The sequence below is a fragment of the Telopea speciosissima genome, chromosome 11, assembly GCF_018873765.1.
Source record: "Telopea speciosissima isolate NSW1024214 ecotype Mountain lineage chromosome 11, Tspe_v1, whole genome shotgun sequence".
Lineage (NCBI taxonomy): Eukaryota > Viridiplantae > Streptophyta > Magnoliopsida > Proteales > Proteaceae > Telopea > Telopea speciosissima.
Window position 1 is genome coordinate 49,569,570 of NC_057926.1, and position 20,309 is coordinate 49,589,878.

The 20,309-nt window shown below is 40.1% G+C and overlaps 2 protein-coding genes and 1 long non-coding RNA gene across 4 annotated transcripts in view; 1 reads left to right on the forward strand and 2 right to left on the reverse strand.

Moving 5' to 3' along the window:
- Positions 1-6,171, reverse strand: LOC122645530 (GDP-mannose transporter GONST3-like). 2 transcript variants are annotated; one of them, XM_043838842.1, is made up of 2 exons: positions 6,138-6,171; positions 1-1,238 (listed from the first exon to the last, which is right to left on the reverse strand). In XM_043838842.1, the coding sequence occupies exon 2, from the start codon at positions 1,236-1,238 to the stop codon at positions 108-110; it is 1,131 nt and encodes a 376-aa protein (XP_043694777.1). In that variant the 5' UTR covers positions 6,138-6,171; the 3' UTR covers positions 1-107. The 2 variants fall into 2 exon arrangements, with proteins under 2 accessions (XP_043694777.1, XP_043694776.1); XM_043838841.1 differs by lacking the exon at positions 6,138-6,171 and adding an exon at positions 3,200-3,314.
- LOC122645529 (zinc finger protein ZPR1 homolog) lies at positions 3,871-18,328 on the reverse strand. The gene is made up of 4 exons (XM_043838840.1): positions 16,744-18,328; positions 13,365-13,371; positions 10,351-10,363; positions 3,871-3,881 (listed from the first exon to the last, which is right to left on the reverse strand). Exon 1 carries the CDS (start codon positions 18,244-18,246, stop codon positions 16,759-16,761), a length of 1,488 nt encoding a protein of 495 aa, XP_043694775.1. The 5' UTR covers positions 18,247-18,328; the 3' UTR covers positions 3,871-3,881; positions 10,351-10,363; positions 13,365-13,371; positions 16,744-16,758.
- LOC122645534 overlaps positions 14,668-20,309 on the forward strand; it is a 17,727-nt gene continuing 12,085 nt past the window's right edge. The window contains exons 1-2 of the long non-coding RNA XR_006330470.1: positions 14,668-14,678; positions 14,756-14,757. This is a non-coding gene — a long non-coding RNA (uncharacterized LOC122645534). The remainder of the gene's footprint in view (positions 14,679-14,755; positions 14,758-20,309) is intronic.

Below are 20,309 nucleotides of genomic sequence, written 5' to 3' on the forward strand. Positions count from 1 at the left end.
GAGAAAAAGAAGCTTTCTTTACTCTTCCAATGGCTCAAAGAAAACACAACAAAAGAATGCCTACATTTGCTTTGAACAGAACAGAGAAAATGGGAAAAATTACACCCTCATTTCGACTCTCCTGAATCCCCAACCTCCTCTTTTACGGTAACTCTTTCTTCTGGGACACTCTGCATTTCAAGTAATTTCTGTTGTTCCTCCTCGCTTTCTTGTGCTTTTGCTTCTGTAAGAGCCTTAGGCTTGCTACTTGACTGTTGATACATAATTCCACCAACCATACAAATCAACAGCCCCGCTGTCCCTAGTACTGATGAATGTTTATCCCAAATAATCAGATTGATAACAACCGTCAAGAGCTTATTTACAACACCCAGCACTGTGAACCCTGTAGCTGAGATCGACCTCCGGCATGAGAACCCAAAGAAGGAGATGGCCAAACCAAATATGCAGGACAGACCCACTGGAAATACCACCCCTAGTGAGTACCAATCTGATTCGTCTGAAATCTCATGCTTGATCTTCTTTAGTTCCCCCATAATAAGTAGCTCCAATGGGAACAAAAGGAGGGCCTCAAGATTATTGTACAGCACAAGACCCCACGTATTGAGGCCAATCGTCATCACCACATGCTTTATGTACACAAAGTCCACTGACATGCTAATGAGGTATGCCATGGCCCAGCTATAGGCTGTTAATGTGAACTGGTAATCAGTCAAAACATAAAGCACACTTCCACCAAAGATGGTAGCAAGTGAGATCCATGTTCTGATTGATGGCCAGGGCTGGTGCAAGTAGAAAGTCTCCCCAATTGCAACAAAGATGGGGACTGCTGAACGGAAGACGATGAAGGTGTCAACATTAGCATGGAGGAGAAGCTCACTGTTTGTGAAGAGGGAGAGGTAGAATATTGCTGCTGCAGGTAGGAAGCGCCACATGGTCATTCGGTCAAGTGAGTCATGTTCAACAAGTTTAAGCCACCCGCAGAGGAGGACACCAGCGGTACTTGTAAAGTACTGCAAGGCAGTCAGTGCCCCAGGATATGGGAATTTCATGACTGCCCATTTGTTGATGATCGAGAGAAGAGATGCTGAAATGCAATAGCCAGTAGCTATTCCATATACTGATGCCTGTTGGAAAATTCTATCGTACCATTTTGCTGGGATCTCAGCAGAGGGATTATTACTGTCTGTGCTTTTCTGTGTCTCATTACCTTTGGGGTTCTCCGCATCATTAGGCATCTACAAGGTCATGAATATTCTTATCAGTACAAAAGAACATGAATACCCTTACACAATGAGCTACTCTAGACCAATCTAAGAAATTAATTTTTCAGAACATGAAAATCCTTAACATATGAAGCTACTCTAAAATTTAAACCAGTTTAAAACATCATTCAATTACATTCTAAAGTTCCACATCTTTTTATGCCCAAAAAAAGGGGGATGCACCTCCAATACAGGTGGAGCAGTTCCACCTCTTTCGGCTTTTCTGCCATGTGGCATTGTCTATTGGCTCTCGAACTTAGTAGACATGTAGACAGCATCGTCTAATCATGTCTTGAGTTCCACATCAACATATTGCTACATGTCAAAGTTTAGTATCTAAATCTATTTCTGAGTCTTCCATATAAGTTTGTAAGGGAGGCCAGCATTGTACACAAATTGGAATGAATAGTAAAGTTGCTTATGCAATGTTGACATCTAGAGATAGGATAGGTGAGAGGCCCATTCTATTTCCCCATCCCCTTCTATTGATTTTTATCATCAAACCCTAATTCTGCCCTAGCCGATCTCAAGAAGCTGTTCAAGTTTGCTGGAAATTCTCTGCAAGTTGTTCATATAAATCACTTGGGTATTCTTATCAATTTCAAGTTGTTGCCAAGTCCAAGATCAGTCGCCACTGCAGCTTCAACAACTTCAACAGGTTATTACTTTGTGGGATTATTTCTTTTGGTTATATTTTGAGATCTCATCATTCTCTTCCAACCAATTTGAGATCCCATCGTTCTGGTATTATTGGACTGATCTTTTGGTGGGAAATGTTTTCATTTTAGATAATGAAACCATTCCATTACTACCAACCCAAAGAAATACGACCTCTCTGAAATATACAGTTCTTGCCTCTTTCTGCCAAGTCTCTAGAGGTTTTCTATTTGATCCTGCCTTGGATTGGACCTATTCTGGTTCTAGTCTTATATTATTTTATACAAATACATGTATAGACTGCACTTGATCCATCTGACAAATGTTTTTTTTTATAATTTCTGTTAATGATAAGATGTTGATCTGGAGCTTTTTCAAAATTTGACATGAGTCCTGATCTCTCCAACATGAAGTATTATTTCCAAAAATCTGAGTAAGTTGCTTTTATTTTTGGATCATGTTTTAAATGTTCAGACAATTTTCTAGGCTCATATCCCCAAGAAAAATTATCCACTCTAGCTTCAAGGTCATAGCACCTTAGTAAATCCATTTCTTAAAAAATTATCAAACATAAACTAACTGGTTCTTAAGATTTCACACTTCATAGTAGCTTTTGGGTAATACACATGCATGTAAAAGAAGGCGGTTTTCCTGGTAAATATCATGGCCACCTCCTCAAAAAGTGCCGATCCAATTCTTCCAAAATTGGAGAGAGGATTATCAGAAAATTTAAGCAAAGAATTGTTTTCAAATAGATAGAAGTAAAAGAAAGCAATGGTGTTCTGCTATATATGCAATTATCCTCACCCTTTTAACTAGATTACATAGATTAGAAAGAAAAAAAATGAGAAGGATGTAGCACTTCATCAGCATGAGGATTCAGAGAAGCAACAAAATCTACTGCTAAATTCAACTCCCTCCACATGAAGAAATTGCAAAGTTTTTAAGTAGTAGCTATGTGAGAAATCACTTTATGAATATGTCTGACATACAAAGGGCAAACTGCTTTACCATTCAAAACATCCACCACAATTTGGGGATCACAATTGTCTGAGATGTAAAGCACCAAAGCAACCTCCCCCAAGGCACGAGGATAGACCTCAGAACACTCCGTGCAGATGACAGATCAATCCCTGTTCCCACATAGGAAAATAAATTAGAACCGGAATCACTTCCAGCAATTCCCCATTGGCATCTCTTATTGAACCAAGGATCTATCACAAATAATGATAGGCAATTTGTCAACAAGGAGGGGTCATCAAGTGATCTTTCTGGACCTCAACCATTCCACCAAGAATTGCCAAGCTGACGACAATTATCTATAACATGGGCTGTCCTCACCAAGGAAATGAACAGATCTGCAGCTATCAATAACATCATTCTTGATAGCAGCAATAAGTTGTATTGAAGATCTGGTCTTATTCCAGAAAAGTATCAAATTTCTCTCCAAAATAATTTCCCTACAACATCGATAGAAACAGAACCCCTGTACTCATTGGCTATAATTACCCTCACCTCCACCAGACGAACCAGCCTCCTCAATTCAAACATAATTTCATAACCTCATACCAAGCTGAAGTAAAGCTTCATTTAATTATCAAGTGATACTGTTCCTCCAAACTATGCTTTAACATAAACAATGCCTACGCTGAACCATAACCTTCTTCCTAATTAGATGATCCTCATTAGTTAACCATCCAGCAAAGCCCTCCAAGCTGTGAATGACTGTCTAGGAGTTCTCCCATTGAACCAAACAGCCCCACACCATCCAACATAATATCCTCATTAAGGTTACCTTCCAAATGACAATATCCAAATCTGTGTGGTGAGGCCTTCGGACTGAATCAAGCTGACCACAAGCCTCAGTAAGTCAAGAACCCTTCTATAAGAGCTAGATGGTCCATGTCCCAATTCCACTCATGAATAACGTCCTTAACCAAACCAAGTGTCAAGAGAAGACTCATATCTAATTCTGTTTCCATTCCTTAGAATCACTTCAGGTCAAGGATGCCAGTCATCAAGCCATAACCAAGTACTAGCACCGTCACCAATGATGCGTAACATCATATCTTCAACTCTACCCCTGTATTTTAAAATTTTCACGGAACCCAAGGACAGTCTTAAGTAGCCTGAATGTTCCATTTAGTCATTCTTCAATTATTAAGAATATTTGGCAAGCCTTCGATCCTTAACAATAGAAACTCAGTGAGAATCATATCAAGACCAAATACCATTAATAAAGGCAATAAGAAGTGCCATTCTGAAACATGACATGATGCTTTGCATCGCCAAGTTCACAAAATATATGATACATGCACTACAAAAAAATGTTTTGTGGACAGGGAATAACAATAAAGCACTTGCTTTAATTAGCTGAAGCAAAATTTGTGGACTTAAAGAATGAGCTTTGAGTAGGAATTAGATCAGCCTATGGCATGCAAGCTCAGAAATTCCTACAGAAAAGAGTGAACCACCAGATTACGAAACATTTCCTGTCACTTTTTTTGAATCCCAAGCTACAGAAGGTGTGATGGACACGGAGGAAAATTTTAAAGGGATGGGATCCACCCATGAAATGGACTCACTTATTACCTGGTGATGGAAACAAGGACTTCTTTGGATCGAAAATTGGATCCAGGAAAAAGTATTATGGACCTTCTTAGCTAGTCACAGTTTCGAACGCTCATTTTGGATTTAAAAAGTCCACACCTTCATTCACACACACACACAACGAAAATTTAAAAAAAAAAATCTCCAAGAACTAGAGCCACAGCTGTTAGATGAAATAATTGAGAAAATTATAACCATTACCGTGAAATAAGGTAAATATTTCATGGGGACCATCCCAAAGTGAAAACCTCAAAAACCAAAATAAGCCAACCTTAAGCAGTAGGAAAATAAATGTGAAATTTCCTTTTAATTTCACCTGTTAATGAAAAAAATTAAGATAAATGGAATCGTATCTTCTAAAACTGCTCACTTAATCGCCATTATGAGAACCTGGTGATAGCAATGTGTGCAAGTGGCTGCCATAATTTCCATCCATTCACCCAAAATCAAAAGAGTAAGAAGGAAAAATGCCCCCAAAAAATTAAGAAAACAATCAGCAAACACCAGGAGCTCCGAACAATTAAGACAAATTAGTAGTTAAGTTGCATTTAATTGCTAAAATAATTTTAAAAAAAAAAGCTATAAACTAGGAATCCATAGAAGCATTGACTATATCATAGTTATCCAGGCACTAAGCAATCCAAGGCGTTCGAGGTCCTTCCTAAGCGCTTAGAAGGCCTCTAGACGGCGCCTAGGCGACCTAAGCGTTCTAGCATTATTTTTTTTTTATTGATGCCAAAATGAGTAAGCTTCAATAAATAAAGAGCCCATTACACTTTACAACATAGGTGCCCTGGCGTGTATGAGTGGATGAACCTAGATGCTGCTGTTAAGGTTATATTGCACAATTGAACTGCACAATTTCTACCAAAAAAAAAATTTTTTTTTTTTTGAACTGCACAATCAAGGAATTACATAATCATATAATCACATCATTACAAAGTGAAACACAAAATCAAATAATCTCAGATTACATAAACATATAATCAGAAAATGTCAAAATAACATGACCTATACTAACAGTTGCATAATTTGATTTGAATAACAAAATCACATACCACATAATTACAGCCACCGGCCTCACCACCAGCAGCCACCACTACTGTCACTGACATAGAAGAAGAAGACAATGGAGAGGGATAAAATCGCAAATGAGATTGAAGGTTTCAGAAATGTTAAAAGGGCATATGCCTTAGTTTCCGAAAAATCTAGAGATCATGACCGAAAGATTCCAGTGATTATTTTTAATGAGAACGTTTTGACCAAAATTATTTTGAGAAAAAATGGATTTTGGGATGATATTCCTCCGTGCATCCATATAACATTCTCCTGCAAACATGCTTTTTGGAACAGTTTTTGTCTTGATTGGAAGTCAAACCAGAAGGGTCGAGGTCGGAACAGAGTAAGAGGAAGAGGAGAAGAACAGAGGGGGAAAAACGCAGCAGAAAATAACTGACGAAGAAGAAGAAGAAAAAGCCATGCGACCTCGGATTTGGGCCCTAACCTGGATCCCCGTCACAGTTACAGATCTGAGAGGAGAAATGAGAAGAAGGCAAACAGAGAGACGGAGAGAAAGCTGAGAATGGTAGAGAATACAGAACGTACCTTCGTAGTGATTTGAGTACAGCTTTGCACTTCGCGGCACAATGCAGCACAGCAGAACGGGGGCGATCGAATTGGGCAAGAGCTGGACTGTGGAAGGAGTGTGAGACAGAACAGCTCTGTAGCACATGCAAATCACACTGACGTTCTCACTTGGAGAGATCTATTAAACTGGAGTGAGATTCTATTCCGAAATGCTAACCTTTACAATTATTTTAAAAACTTGGTAAATTACACCTGAGATCCCTAATGCTTAGAAAAAAAAAATTTAATATCATTTGGTCTTCATGTTTATGGCAGATTTGAAAAACTCGTAATAGAGCTGTGTTTGATCATGTGGGACCGGACCTTTTTAGCACCATTTCAGCTGTTAATGTCTCTATCATGGAAGGGCATCTATGTATTTCCAACCCCTGCCCCAGTATAACTTGTCCTCATAACTTGTCCTCGATCAGGTGCTCCTATGGATTCAGTGGAACCCTCCTATGATTTCTTTGTTATGCACTCGGACGGAGCTTGGAAAGCTGGTTCTTCAACAGGTGGTAGGGGTGTTGTTTTTCATATGAAGTCAGGCCCTTTCGTGGCTGCTAGATTTAAGTATGGATCTAGTTTTTCTATGGCTACTATTGAAGCGGAGGCCATCCGGGATGGCATTCTTCTAGCTCTACAGTTTGATTTGTTCCCTTTAATTGTCTATTCAGATTGCTTATATGTTGTTAATGGTCTGTCCAATGTATTTTCTTCATTAGACTCGGCTGCTAGGTCTGTTGTAGAGGATAATGTTCGTTTAGTTTTCATTCATGATGTTACTTTTAAATTTGTTCCTAGGTCCTCTAATAGAGAGGCTCGTCGGATAGCTTCAGGGGCTATACGTTTGGGAATTTCTCGAGTTTGGTGACTCTCTCCACCTCTTGTATTTCTTTCTCCTTCTTTGAGTGGAGGCTTTGCTTCCTCGCTCTTTGAATAAAAGTTTCGTATCTTTCTTGTTGATCAAAAAAAAATTTTTGGGATAAGAATGCTTAGAAAAGTTATAAAAATGGGGAAAAAGAAAACCGCAAGCTAGCGCTTACTGTGTCTATTTATCTTTTCCCCTCTCCCTTGTACCTCTTGTATGATGTTCCATCTTGTTCCCTCATTGGTGAGGCCTATTAGCTTATTGCATGCGGACAATGTACCTATACCTTTCCTTACAAAATATATCACGTTTGAAATGGACCATGAAAATGAAATAATTTTCTCCCCTATCAGGTTGAATGTTTGAAATGCCCTCAATCTAATTATTTCTTCACAGGATTGTATGATCCAGATTGATAGCAGTTAGTAATCTAACCTCCAATGGTAATCCTTAAATAAGTGGGCTTACTTGAACTCTAGAAGTGATACTGTTTGCTTAGAAATTGGAATCATTTTTTATTTTTATTTTTTTCTAAACCTACATTGAGGAGTTTAGCCAAATAAATTAAATAACGTAGTTTTTCAAAGATCATTTCTAGCACAAAGATATTATTAATGCGGAAATTGTTGAGGTTCAAGTTGGTATCCTTCCTCATAAAGCCTATTTGAATATTCTTTCAGATCATTGATTGCTCATGGATCATAATAAGTTGGATTTGCAAGAGATTGAATCCTCCTGAATTTGTTTTTCTAGTGTCAGCTTTGGGGCACCTTATTCCCCTTTCTTAATTAGCTCCCACATGTAACCATTGATTGACCAGAATTGCTCCTTAGTCCTTACTAAAAGAAGTAGCTAGACCTAAATATGGAAGAATTTCTTTCCTTATAGGGATGTACATATCCATGTATTTTCAGATCTTTTTTGACCATCTTATCTAAAATGGAATTTCTATATGCATTTTTCCCCTGGTACATCGATGGATAGAAATCCAACCAACCACTTTTTTTTTTTTTTTTTTTTTTTTTTGATGAACTAAGAAAATGTAATATTAGAACATAATAGAAATATTGTGAGTCATACAAGTTGATTGTAGTTGGGAAGTCCCAGTCTAGATTGTTTAATTAAAGTTACAGACCGAAAGAAGCTAAAAATAGTTTTGATGTCAAGAAGTAGATGACAAAGTTCCCACGGCCAAGAGTTGGTATCTGCATTGGTCAACCAGCTCCTTAGTTCTTCAGAATCCGTCCAGATTGTTATTTCTCTGCATTCCAATAAAAGTGCCCCCTTCAATCCCTTCTTTAAGTCCTCTGAGCTCTGTTTCTTGTGCTGTCCCTGCAATTCCAAAATTTATATTGAGGGGGAAATCCTACTGAATGTAGTCAATGATGTTGTTATTCTGCATTTTATACACTTCAGTAAGATATATGGCAATCCCTAATAGGCCAACATTTGAATGAATTGTGTAAGATATGTGAAAGTTGAAGCATCCATCAAGGATGATAAAATTCACAGCCAAACATATAACAGCAATCAATATTTTTATTGAAATTTACAATTAAGAAGCTGAAGAACCCTGAACTCAGAGAAAAAATTCACAAGTTTCATAGAGCTTATAAATCGTTTCTTTTTTTTTTTTGGTAGAAGCTTATAAATCGTTTCATTAACCTCTTTTGACCCTTACAGCCAAGAAATTACTTACCTTTATAAATTATTCTAGAAATTATACTCCAAAGTTAAAAGGCACCAAGATGAACCTCATTTCTATGGGTCAGGAACCATCAAGTAATCAATGTTCAAAGTAGCCCAAATCATTATCTTTCAACATGAGAAATGTTACTGATGGAGCTCCAAGAAGGAAAAAGAAGAAGAAGAAGAGCAGCCTTGACTAGGCTGAATTTCGTTGGAGCCTTTCAGAGTTTTTTTAGTTTTTTTAGGAAGGGCAAAACAGTCTTTTTATTATGTTTTACCCTCAATTTACTGCCGGTGGAATCCTATAATAAGTTGAGATTTAAATTTCTGTTTTTAGTTTCTTTCCTTTCCCCATTCGATCCCCTTCCTCGTCTGTCCTATTTTCATAAACCCTAGGAGAGCCTAAATCCTGTTCAGATCTGTTCCTCCATCGGAATCTGATCAGATTTGGACCATAGCTTCCCTTCACCATCAGCTAGACTCGATCCTAGCTGCTGCCCATTCTGTCCATCCAAACCCTAAAATCCCTCTTCTCCTTTAAACCCTAAAAACCCTAATTTTCTGTTGGAACATATTCAGCCATCAGAAAACCTCCCTGCTGCAGCCGAGCCTTCCCCCTAGTCCCTCTAACATTCGACCTTAACCCCTGCCCCTAATGTAGTCCTAGGTAGGTAGGAGACCTACTAGGAGCCAAACAACAGGATCAATCGTAAAAGGGGTTGCTGGTTCGAATGGACAGCACTAGGATTTACGTTAATTCTAGGGTTTAGGATGGGAATTTGATAATGGGTCTTATATGGCTTTAATATGCAGGTCTAGGGGGTTATTATGGGATAAAAATAATTGGATTTGGGAAGGTTTTCAAATTCTGCAATTCTGGACAGAATTGAGTTGCAGGTTTTGGGTTTAATGGAGTGGAGGAACGGAGGGGTTAGAGTGGGAGTTTGGCGCTGAAACTTGGATCGAGTGTCAACAATGATGTAAGGGATGTATGCTGAAACTGATGGACAGATTCGAAGTTATGGAGGTTTCCTAGTAGAAGTAGGAGAGAGGGGTAAAACTGTAATTTCAGACAATCGGCTGGGTGGATGGTGTTGAAATTTGAATCGAGTCTCTCTTAGGGTTTGAGGAAGACTCGATCAAATCTTTAGCAGGTTCTAATGGTTAGATTTGGCTGGGCATAATTCTCACGAAAATCACCTTGTATGTGACCTTCTAGAAGGAAGAAGAATAGTTGCAGGATTTCTTACTTGTTGCAGGTCTTCAATGGCAACAGCTTTGAAGATGAACAATGGGGTCTCCCGATCTTCACGATGCAAGGAGATAAGTAGCAGCCCTCCCGATCTTCACGATGCAAGGAGTCGATTGGAGATCCACTAATCCCTTCAACCTTGATATTACTCACAAGGCAACCTTGATATTACTCACAAGGCACACTCACGATGGAGCAAAGGCAGCAACAAAGGCAGCAAGCAGAAAGCTAATTTTTATCAATCAAATTCGTGTACAATGCTGGCCTCCCTTACAAACTTATATAGAAGACTCAAAAATAGACTTAGACACTAAAAAGGGATGGCCTAATCCTATCCCTAACCTATTAGGTAATTTAAATTGACTAGGAAACTAAAATACTAAAGGAAATAGACTCAAAACATGGCTGGACTTATAGAGTCCTAATCCAGCCCAACTTACATCACATGACCACTTAAGTTGTCACATGACCACTTAACCAAATCACATGATCACTTAAATTGAACCAATTGGATGCAACCAATTTGAACCGGTTCAATTAGAAAACATAAAAATAAACTAAGTATTGGGCTAATCCCGTATGCAACCTATGTACCCCTAGTTTAGGCTCATTAAAGTGGCCTAATACATAGAAAATCCTTAGGAACAAAGGCCCAACATATATATAACCCAACCCTAGGCCTATTTCTAAAGAAATAAGCCAATATCTATGATGAACCTGCATCAGCCCCTGAATCCTACTGTAAACCATAGTTTTGGCTATTTTCCTAATTTTAAAAAACCGAAACCCTAACCCTAAATCTGCAGGATTTTGAAACCTAACCAAATTCAGATATTTTTATACCATAATGACCCTCTAAACCTGCAGATTAAAACCCTATAAACCCCATTCCCAAATTCCCATCCTAAACCCTAATTTTGCCCTAAAACAGCCCCTAATAAGCCCGAAACAGCAGGCTTGCCCTAAGCTTGGTTCTACTTGGCTCCTAGTGGGATTTCTCCTATCTAGGACTACATTAGTTACCTAAACACATTAATCACTCTTTCAATTAGGATTCAAGATAATCAATTTGACCAGTGGAGAGTTCTCAGGCTAGTTCATGAATATCACATGTATACTATGTTCATATGAAGAATACCCTAAGTTCAACAAGAAGGATCCTTTTTTCTTTTCGATGGGTGATCCAAAACTTAATAAACAACTGAAAACCTTCTATGCTCAATCAAGTGCTTAGATTTAGATACAGCAGTTCTTCTTTCCTCTTTTTAATTTCTTGGATTGGTTAGCAGTAGTGGACTTGCACAACTGCTTCTTCTATGAGCAAATACTCTTCTTCTCATCACATTTCAAAGTAACCATCACCAATGTTATTTCCAGGTGTTTGGAAGGATGGCTTTTATGCAGCATCAAGGGCAAGAATCAGTGTCAACAAGACATATAGCAAAACAAGGACATGCCTTTGTACGAATAATTTGATTTTAGGGAAATTATTAGCACCACCCCCTGAGATATACCATTATTTTAATGCAACCACACTAAGTATGCAAATATCAACCTTAACCCAGATTCTAATTGGGTTAACCTTTTAACTGTTAAGTAGTGATGTCAGCAGGTTAATTTTTTTTCAAAAGACAATTTTTCCCTTATTAGTGTATGAAGAATTGAGGTTCTGTCCACTGTCTCACACACCACTCCTTCATTTCTTTTTTCTTTCTTTCTTGCTGTTTCACCGCTGCAACCTCCGAGCCCTCTTTGTGGGATTTTTTTCTGCTTCAGCTTCTTGGAAGAGCGACCTCCACCACCATCACCGGCACTATTTCTGTTGCTATATTTCAGTTGTTACTGTCCTTCTACCATTATTCTTCTCTGCCATCTAACTTGAGGAAGATCACAAATGATTCAGCTGCAAATCTTCAGACTGTGAAAGCTTTACTTAGATCGATTTGAGAGCCGATATGCTATCTCATGCTACTACAGCTACCCCCCCCCCCCCCCCCCCCCCCCCCCCCCCCCCCCCCCCCCCCCACCCCCCCCCCCCCCCCCCCCCGCCGCTTGTCTTCATGCTTCTGGGGCTAATTTGTTTTCCGCCGATCTACCGGGTCAGGTTAAGCTCGTTGTTCTCGCCCGGGGCCCGCCACGGAGGCGATGAGGAGTTGGTTCAAACTATCCCAGTCGATGCCGCAGCGGCCGCTACATCGATGAGGAGGCATGGGGAGGCATGCCCCCCCCCCCCCCCCCCCCCCCCCCCCCCCCCCCCCCGGGGAGGCACCCGAGGATCACTTGATGATGCTCGACAAGGGACCAACACACACCCTATCCCGACAAGGGATAGAATACAATATCGTGGTATGATTGGGGTGACACGCGTCATCCCACCCCCCCCCCCTCCACCACCGCTGTGATCTCGATGCAAAGGGCTAACTCACAGCCATAAACCTCAATTAAAATACCACAATGCAACCTCAATTTTCTTTGAAGTTCAAGGCATGCTCCATGATTGAATAAACCCATTTCTTGCTTGAACCCACTATTTTGTATAAAATATTACTTTTTAGGCATATTATGACCATGAATCTTCATTATTTATCATGTCATTCACATAATGGCCATGCCTTTCCTTTTTCTCCAACTTCTTAGATCACAATTTGATAAAAAATCAGAAATTTCTAGCCTAAGAATCCTCGTCTAACTTAATTGCCTTGGGAAAAGAATCAAAGGCTAGGTTTTAAACCCCATAACCTTACATTGATCATCTACTTAGGCCTTAGCATTCAAGGTATTAATTTGCTATCTACTTGGCTTTTAGCCGCAGGTTAAAACAATCAAAGGCTCCAAGAACACAACGTGCATGCGTTGAACAAATTGCACCAATTGTCCTAGATCCACTATGGTTCCAAAAGATAGAGGACCAAGAGCTTTACCGAGACTACTTCCGCTCGTAAATATAATGGAATCAAGGTCTTTAAAAGCCCAGGGTTGTCCCATTTGGTTCTCTAAGCCTCAAGGGACTAGGAGGGGTGTCTTGGAGTCTATTTGGGTCTTAGAAACACCCAACATTCAAAGATTTAAGGGGGTTTAAAGGATCAAAAGCTCAAAATCCAGATTTGGGGTTTTCTTTGGTGGTTGAAGCTTTAGAATCAAATAGATTCAAGAAGAGGTCAAAATAGAGGTCTTTATAGGATTGTAATGAAAATGGGATAGCATCCTACAAGGGGAAACTACACATGGCTCGAGCTAACCCTTTGGGTTTCAAAAGAAATCCCCATCTTGGGCTGCAACCAACGAACCACCCAAGCTCAAACAGCAAGGGGGAAGAGAGAAAAATGGGGGAAAAGGGCACTTGGCTTACCTCGGTTTGAGGTACACACGAGGTGCCCTCTTTAAAGCTCCAAACCCCAGCTGTTTCCTTCTTCTTCTTCCCTTCCTTCTCCTCCTTCTCCTCCTCTCTTCAAAGCTCTCCTCTCCTTTCACGATTAGGTTAGGAAAGAGAAAGAAAAAGAAAGACTAAGGAATAGTCTTACCCTCTCTCTCATATAGACTTCACATTTATTGGCCTATTTGGCTAAGGCCTCATAAGTGTAACCTAGGGTCTATTTGGGTAGGGTCAAACATGGCAGGCACCAATAGCACCTTAGCCACAGGTCTCACCCACAAGGGTCCTTGTTAGCGCATTGATGGTGGTCGGAGGCAGCCAAGAACCTTGCCTCCGATGCGAGTAGGAAGGTGGTTCCCACCATAAGAGGTCGTGGCCTTTGGACCACACCGAGGGCTTTGAGAGGGCAAGAAGCACACAACAAAATTTGGTCAACTACTTACCCCGACACGCCAAGGTGCAACCTCCGTGGTCCCGACTAGTTTCCACGGTGCAACCTCGCACTATGGTCAATATAGTTGGTTTGACCACCAAAGTGAGAACAACTCACCGGCATACGTGGCGTGATAACTACACGTCACAGGGAAGAATTAATAATTAATTATACTCCCGGGGTGCGGGTATAACAGCAGCTCTCCCAGAGCCTCCAAACCATAGTTACCAAGGCGGCAAGGTGACCATGGCGTTTGAGGGCCTTCCTAAGCGCCTTGGCGATAGGGCGGCCTCAAGGTGTCGCCTTGGCGAACAAGGCGTTCTAGTGTTCTTTTTTTTATATAACCATTTTATTAGGCATAAATAGCATATTAATTTTTATATAATTCTACTTGTATCCTAAATAAATATGAAAGAATTGAAGTACATAATCAAGGAATAGCAAACTAGCATAATCATGACATGTCAGCTAAGGGTAGGGCATATCTACAAACACCTTAAAGACCTCAACGGAAAAGAGGGAAAGATAAAACGAAACGAAAAGAACTCTCTCCTAAGTCCATCCAAATGCAGCCAAGAGAGCGGCCCAATCAAAAGTTCAAAACCATTCATAAATATGAAATATTTACAAGTTCTGGTCTTGTGATCACTTCATTTTAGTCCAATAAAGAAATCATTCAATTCTGTGAAAAAAAAGGAGGAAAAGAAAGAAAGACAAGATTGAATGAAGTTAAAGGAACTGTTTGTTACTCCACAGTCCACGGTCCTCTTTAGAAACAAACAAAAGAACATACAAGGCTGGAGATGTCGATGGAGAGTGGAGAGGTTAGAAGGGGTTTAGGTTTAGAAGGAAAAAAGAAGGGAAAAAAAAGCACAATACTTACAAGGCTGGAGATGTCGCCGGTGGGGGTTGAGGTTGCTTCTCTCGCCGGTGGGGGTGGATGCTCGAGATGGGGGTGTCGGTGGAGAGGAGAGGTTAGAAGTTAGAACTTAAAAAGGGGAAAGGGGTTTAGATTTTAGAAGGAAAAAGGGAAAAAAAAAACACGATACTTACAATTAGCCTCGCCGGACGCCGGTGGAGGATGGAGATTGAGAGGGAGGACTGAGAACTTGAGAAGGAATCGAAGGACTGAGGTCTGAGCTCTGACAGAGTCGCTGCAAGTCGCCGCCTCGCCGGATGCCAGTGGAGGATGGGGACTGAGAGGGAGGACTGAGAATGAGTCGAAGCCTTGAAGGACTGAGGTCTGAGCTGAACTCTGTCGGAGTCACTGCAAGTCGCCGCTGCGCTGCTGCTTTTCTCTTTCGTTTTTTTCTTTTTGATTTTGGTATGTCCCGCGAAGGTGATTAGGTGAATCGAGTTTGGCATTGGTATTTAGGTTTTGGTTTTTTTTTTTTTTAAGTTTAACATATGATTCCATGCTTCTCACAGCATGGAACCAAAAATGTACAACCAATGACATATTTTCAATTAGAATAACTTAAAATACATTAAAAAAAGTTAAAAAACAAAAATATAAAAAAAAAACACCAAAAAGCGACTGCCTTGCTCACAAGGCGTCCTAAGGCATTGCCTTGGTCGCCTAGGAGACGCCTTGGTCACCAAGGCGGTCGCCTTTCTTACATACCATAAGGCGCCCCATCGCCATACCCCCAGATTTTCGCCTGGACGCCTTGATAACTGTGCTCCAAACCATAGCAACCTTCTTCCACAACTGAAATCACTTGCCCAAGTACCCAATTTGCAGCCAAGTACAGAGAAAGCAGAAACCCCAAAAGGGCTATCAAATTGCCAAGGACAAGCAAGGCAAGCAAACCATCAGAAACCTCCACAACACCACCCAGGGAAGGCAAAACCAAAAGGGCATAACCAGAACCCAAAAGAGTCACGTAGAACAGAGTGATTGCTTGTCGGGTCCATGTTCATATGATCATCGAAACAAACTCCTTGAAGGATACGTTTTTCTTCGCTCTAGTCATGGCTGCAACATAGATTGTAGAAGTCATGGAGAATAGGGAGACAAAACAAAACCCATTTGTGAAGACGAGTTGAATTGTAACAATGTTTCTGGCATATTCTTTAATTTCAGTGAGCAATTTGGTGCATTCAGGACTTCTGCGTTTCTCTGTGCCCAATAGAAGAACCCTGGTGATGAAATCCATGATCAGAGGGTTTTGGATGTAATGATCAGCCAGCAAGAGAAGAGATTAAGGGACGATGGTAAGGACGATGATGGAGAGCATGACCTTCCCATTTTTGGAGATTTTGAATTGAGATCTTCTTAGAACTCTGAAGTAAAATTGCAGATCAGAAGGAAAGATGGAAACCATTAAAGAAAGGAAAGGGCTGTGTGGGTTTTATTTATTTCTTTTTCTATGGCAAAATTTTAAGGGAGTTGCAGATGGTGGGCGATGGTGTTCGGTGAAGAAGAATAGGGTGATGGGGTTGAAAGAGGCTGGGTTTTTTATGTTTTAGTGCAGAAGGTATTTTAGTCAATTACTTTTCACAGAGTTAACCCTGTTAGAATCTGGGTTAAGGTTGATATTTTTGCATACTTAGTGTGGTTGCATTAAAATAATGGTATATCTCAGGGGGTGGCACTGATAATTTCCCAAAATTTAATGTCATTGGTACTTTCTTCTTCTTGTGGTTACTCGATGGTAGATGCAGGCAGTAAGTGGATTTACTAGCTTTTATTTTGCACACGTGGATCATCTATCAGTTTTCCAGGAAAACTCTTTGCATATAGAAAGAGAACTTAAATTTTTTTTTTATAATTTGAGGTTTTTTTCATACAAAATGATTTGGCCAGCCTAAATCCCTCAGAAAAATTAAAATTGCCAACCAGAAAGCAATTAAAATTTTTAGGTGTTACATTAGGGAAAGGTAACAGTAATAAGCAAAAGGAGGGTAAATGGGAAAAGGAAATACCTACGTAATACAAAGAACGGATAGGGGTGGTTTAATAATCTGTGGAAGCATTATTCAATTCGCCATTGAGTTGTCAACATCAGCTGAAGATGTATCCATGTCATTGAGACCCAGCTCCTCATTCTGCTCCCATGACCTCACGTATTCTTCAAATGTCAACTGATGGTCATCTTCGAGGGCATCAGTGATGGGGGAAACAAAAGAATTTGCCAATGCATCATCAAGAATTAAAGTCCATTGTTCCTCCAAACTCAACAGCTTAGTCAATCTCACCCCGAAATCCAGCCATTTGCTTTTTCTCTGATCATCAAGACTATCTCCAAAAGTGAATCCATGTACTCTCTCAAGACTTTCACTAATTTTAGTGATCAAGCCTTCGATGGTTGTAACAACTCCACCTAAAGTGCCACTAACCAGCTCCAAGTCAATTTCTGGAATTTTCACACTTGCAGTATCTGACTTTATTACATCTCGGCTAAGATCTTCAATGCTCTGCACACGAACTGTTATTTTCTTGCCCTTCTCAGGAATTGGACCACCTGGCTTCAACTCAGAATTGCGATAACCACAAGAATCACATGAAGATGCCATGACAATAACTTCTTGAAAGTATGGGATTTTGGTAACATACATTCGAGTCTCACTTCTAACACCACAAACTCCACAAGTTGATGGAAAAGTCATCACCTCTTCCGGAGCAGAGTACCTAAACAAGGCCGCAGCAACTTCCTCACTATTACCCTGAGCAATAGCTCGATGACCAGCAACAGCTCCTATGGATCCATGTGGCTCTCCTTTACTTTCATCAGAATAACTTCTTCTTCCCTCAGTTAATGCTTCAACAGCACTCCGTGTTTCATGTTCTCCCGATTGTGATGAATCCACAAGAAATCCCAGTGCTTCCTGTTGCTCACGAGTCCGCTCATAGAACTTAATAGTCAACGATGGATCTGAAGATGGAGCACACGGATTCTCAATGAAGCTGTTGCCAGCAGGATCATCAAGAATGAAGGTGAATGGTCCATCTCCTGCTGCACACGATTTCAATTTCATCAAGAAGTGGTCCAAAGCTTCAGCAGTCTCAGGAACCACTTTCTTGCGTTCTTCTTGAAGGGCCTGCAGTTCATCCACAGCCCGCAGTAGTATCCCTTCTATTGTTGATAACTTGCCACGTTGAGCTTCAGGAGGAATCTCAAAATCCAGTTCTGGTATCTTAATGGTAGCAGAATCAGATTTTATAACTTGCCGGTTCAGCATTTTCTGATCACCAGATGGAACCTCCAAACGATACAAACATCCACGAGGTTGGAGCTCACCAGCAAACTGTACTTCATTGTTTCGTTCACCACAATGAGGGCATTCAAAGGCCATAAGCACAATCTCCCTAAAATAAGGAATGCGAGTCAATAGAAGTCTTGTTGTCCCATTCTCCCCACAACGCATGCACAGGCTCTCAATCTGATGAAGAGGCACAGCATCATCATCTGCAGAAACCGCTTCCACTGCGGATCCAACATCAACAATTGGATCTCTGGACGCCATTCTTTTGTTTCTTTATTTCCCCCCTGCTTTCTTCAATGAAACCAGAGATGAAGGCTCTGGTAGTTCCGGCAAACCTAAGATCCTTCCCATAGTAAGTTCAGGAATAGTAACAATACGGGTACAAATACAGACGGCAATTAATCGGACTAAAAAGCAATAGTACTTTTCAAAAATCCGGCACCATAAAGCACATATGTCAATGATATGTGTATAATACGGCCTCTCTACAAGCAAAAATATGGACATATATTCACTATGTAACAAATATGCACCGCCTAATATACAAAATAATATGTAGACAATGATTCTATCAAAAAAGAAGCCTCACAACTGAAATCAACATATTAACACAATAATAATAGCATGTATCTATCAAACAAAAAGTAATAATAATAGCGTGTAGACAATGTTTTTATCACATGGAAGCCTCAAAAGTTCATCCCATAAGATGTATGACACCAAGATATATGGAACTCTCAATAAATTTCTCAGATGAAGTTTACAAAATCTTTAAGTCTCTCAGTATGGATGATGCAGTATCGGCTGATTCCTGATCCAATTCATCGATTTTTTAAAACCTGGATTTAGAACATACCATTCTTTTGTCACACACACTAGCATGGTTTGAACTCCAATTGATTTGAATCAGCCAATTTGTAGATAGTTGTCAAGGCATAGCCTAGGCGCCGCCTAGGCGTTCAGGCGCTTTGGTCGACTTGGACGCCTTGGTCGCCTACTTGGTGTCACCTTGTTTTTTTTACCCTCTCCAACGCCTTGGGTTGCCTAACCACCGTGACAACTATGATTTGTACTGATTTTTTAGTTTTAGACCGGTTCCAACCGAATCGGAATCAAAATCTATGGAGGCCAATCCTGTTGCCAATTCCTCTTACTTGAACCTTGCTCACAAGTCATGCCATGGTATCAAGCCATGTCTTTTTCTGTTTTGGTATAAATCATGCTCTTTATTCCAATTCACTGGATTAATTTCAAAAATTTAACTTTTCCTTGATGGGTTTGATCTTGATTTAGTAGACCTCTGCTTGCTCCTTTAAAGACTCAGTTTTTTGGACAAAGTTTTCCTCCATCCATAGAGGACAGTTCACCCACCATCCTAGGGTTCACAAACCCCTCTTAGGGTTTTAGTATGTTCCAAAATACCCTCCCGATACCCATTACCATCCTCCCCCACCCCTTGGTGAATGGGATCCCATTCACCATAGGTGGAGGGAAACTTGGTCCCAGTTAGGACGGGAGAAGGTTCATAGATGACTATATTTCTTCTACTCAATTTTCTATGGTGGGCAGCTAGACTTTTTGAAAGTAACAACAATTGTAAGATGAAAACAATGAATGCTCTCTCTCTCTCTCTCTCTCTCTCTCTGTCTGATACTGATAGATCAAATCCAAAAGCTCAAGAACAAGCTTCAGGATATCAGAAGCTTTTCTACAGCAATAGACAGGAGTATGGTTCAAGATCTCAGTTTTCCAATTTTCTGAGACAAATCCTATATGTACTACTGTATTGACCAGGTTTCAACAATACTTTAGAAATTTAGATAATTTTGATCGGACCAAAAAATATCAAGTTTCGACCAATTTTAACAAATTTCAACCAATCCAATTTCGACCAGTTTTGAGACTGGCCCATTATATGTCGAGTCTTACCCAAAAGCTACCAAATTTCGATCAAGTTTTGATCAAAACCAGAGAAATTTCGATTTCCTGACTGATTGAAACTGCCTCGAAACCGAGATTTAGAACCTTGCACAGACATCATAAAACTTACGTAACCAGTTCAGAGGCCTCCACACTGGATAAATACACAAGTTCCTTGGAACACGTATCAACAGCCTACAAATACCCCTCATCTCTCAAAAACTATAGCTCAAATTCTCTGGCTACTGTTGCTTTGTAATCTCTTTTCATTTACTACTACAACATGGCTCAACAGTCCACAAGTAAATTTTCACAAGATTTTGATCTGGTTTTTGCTGTTTCAGAGACCCTTTTGGGATATTAATCATGGGTAGTTATTATTTTGTTGATTGATGGTTTGTGAT

Excerpts from the sequence above, each read along its gene's own strand:
- LOC122645529 (XM_043838840.1), bottom strand. The coding sequence starts at position 18,246 with ATGGCGTCCAGAGATCCAATTGTTGATGTTGGATCCGCAGTGGAAGCG.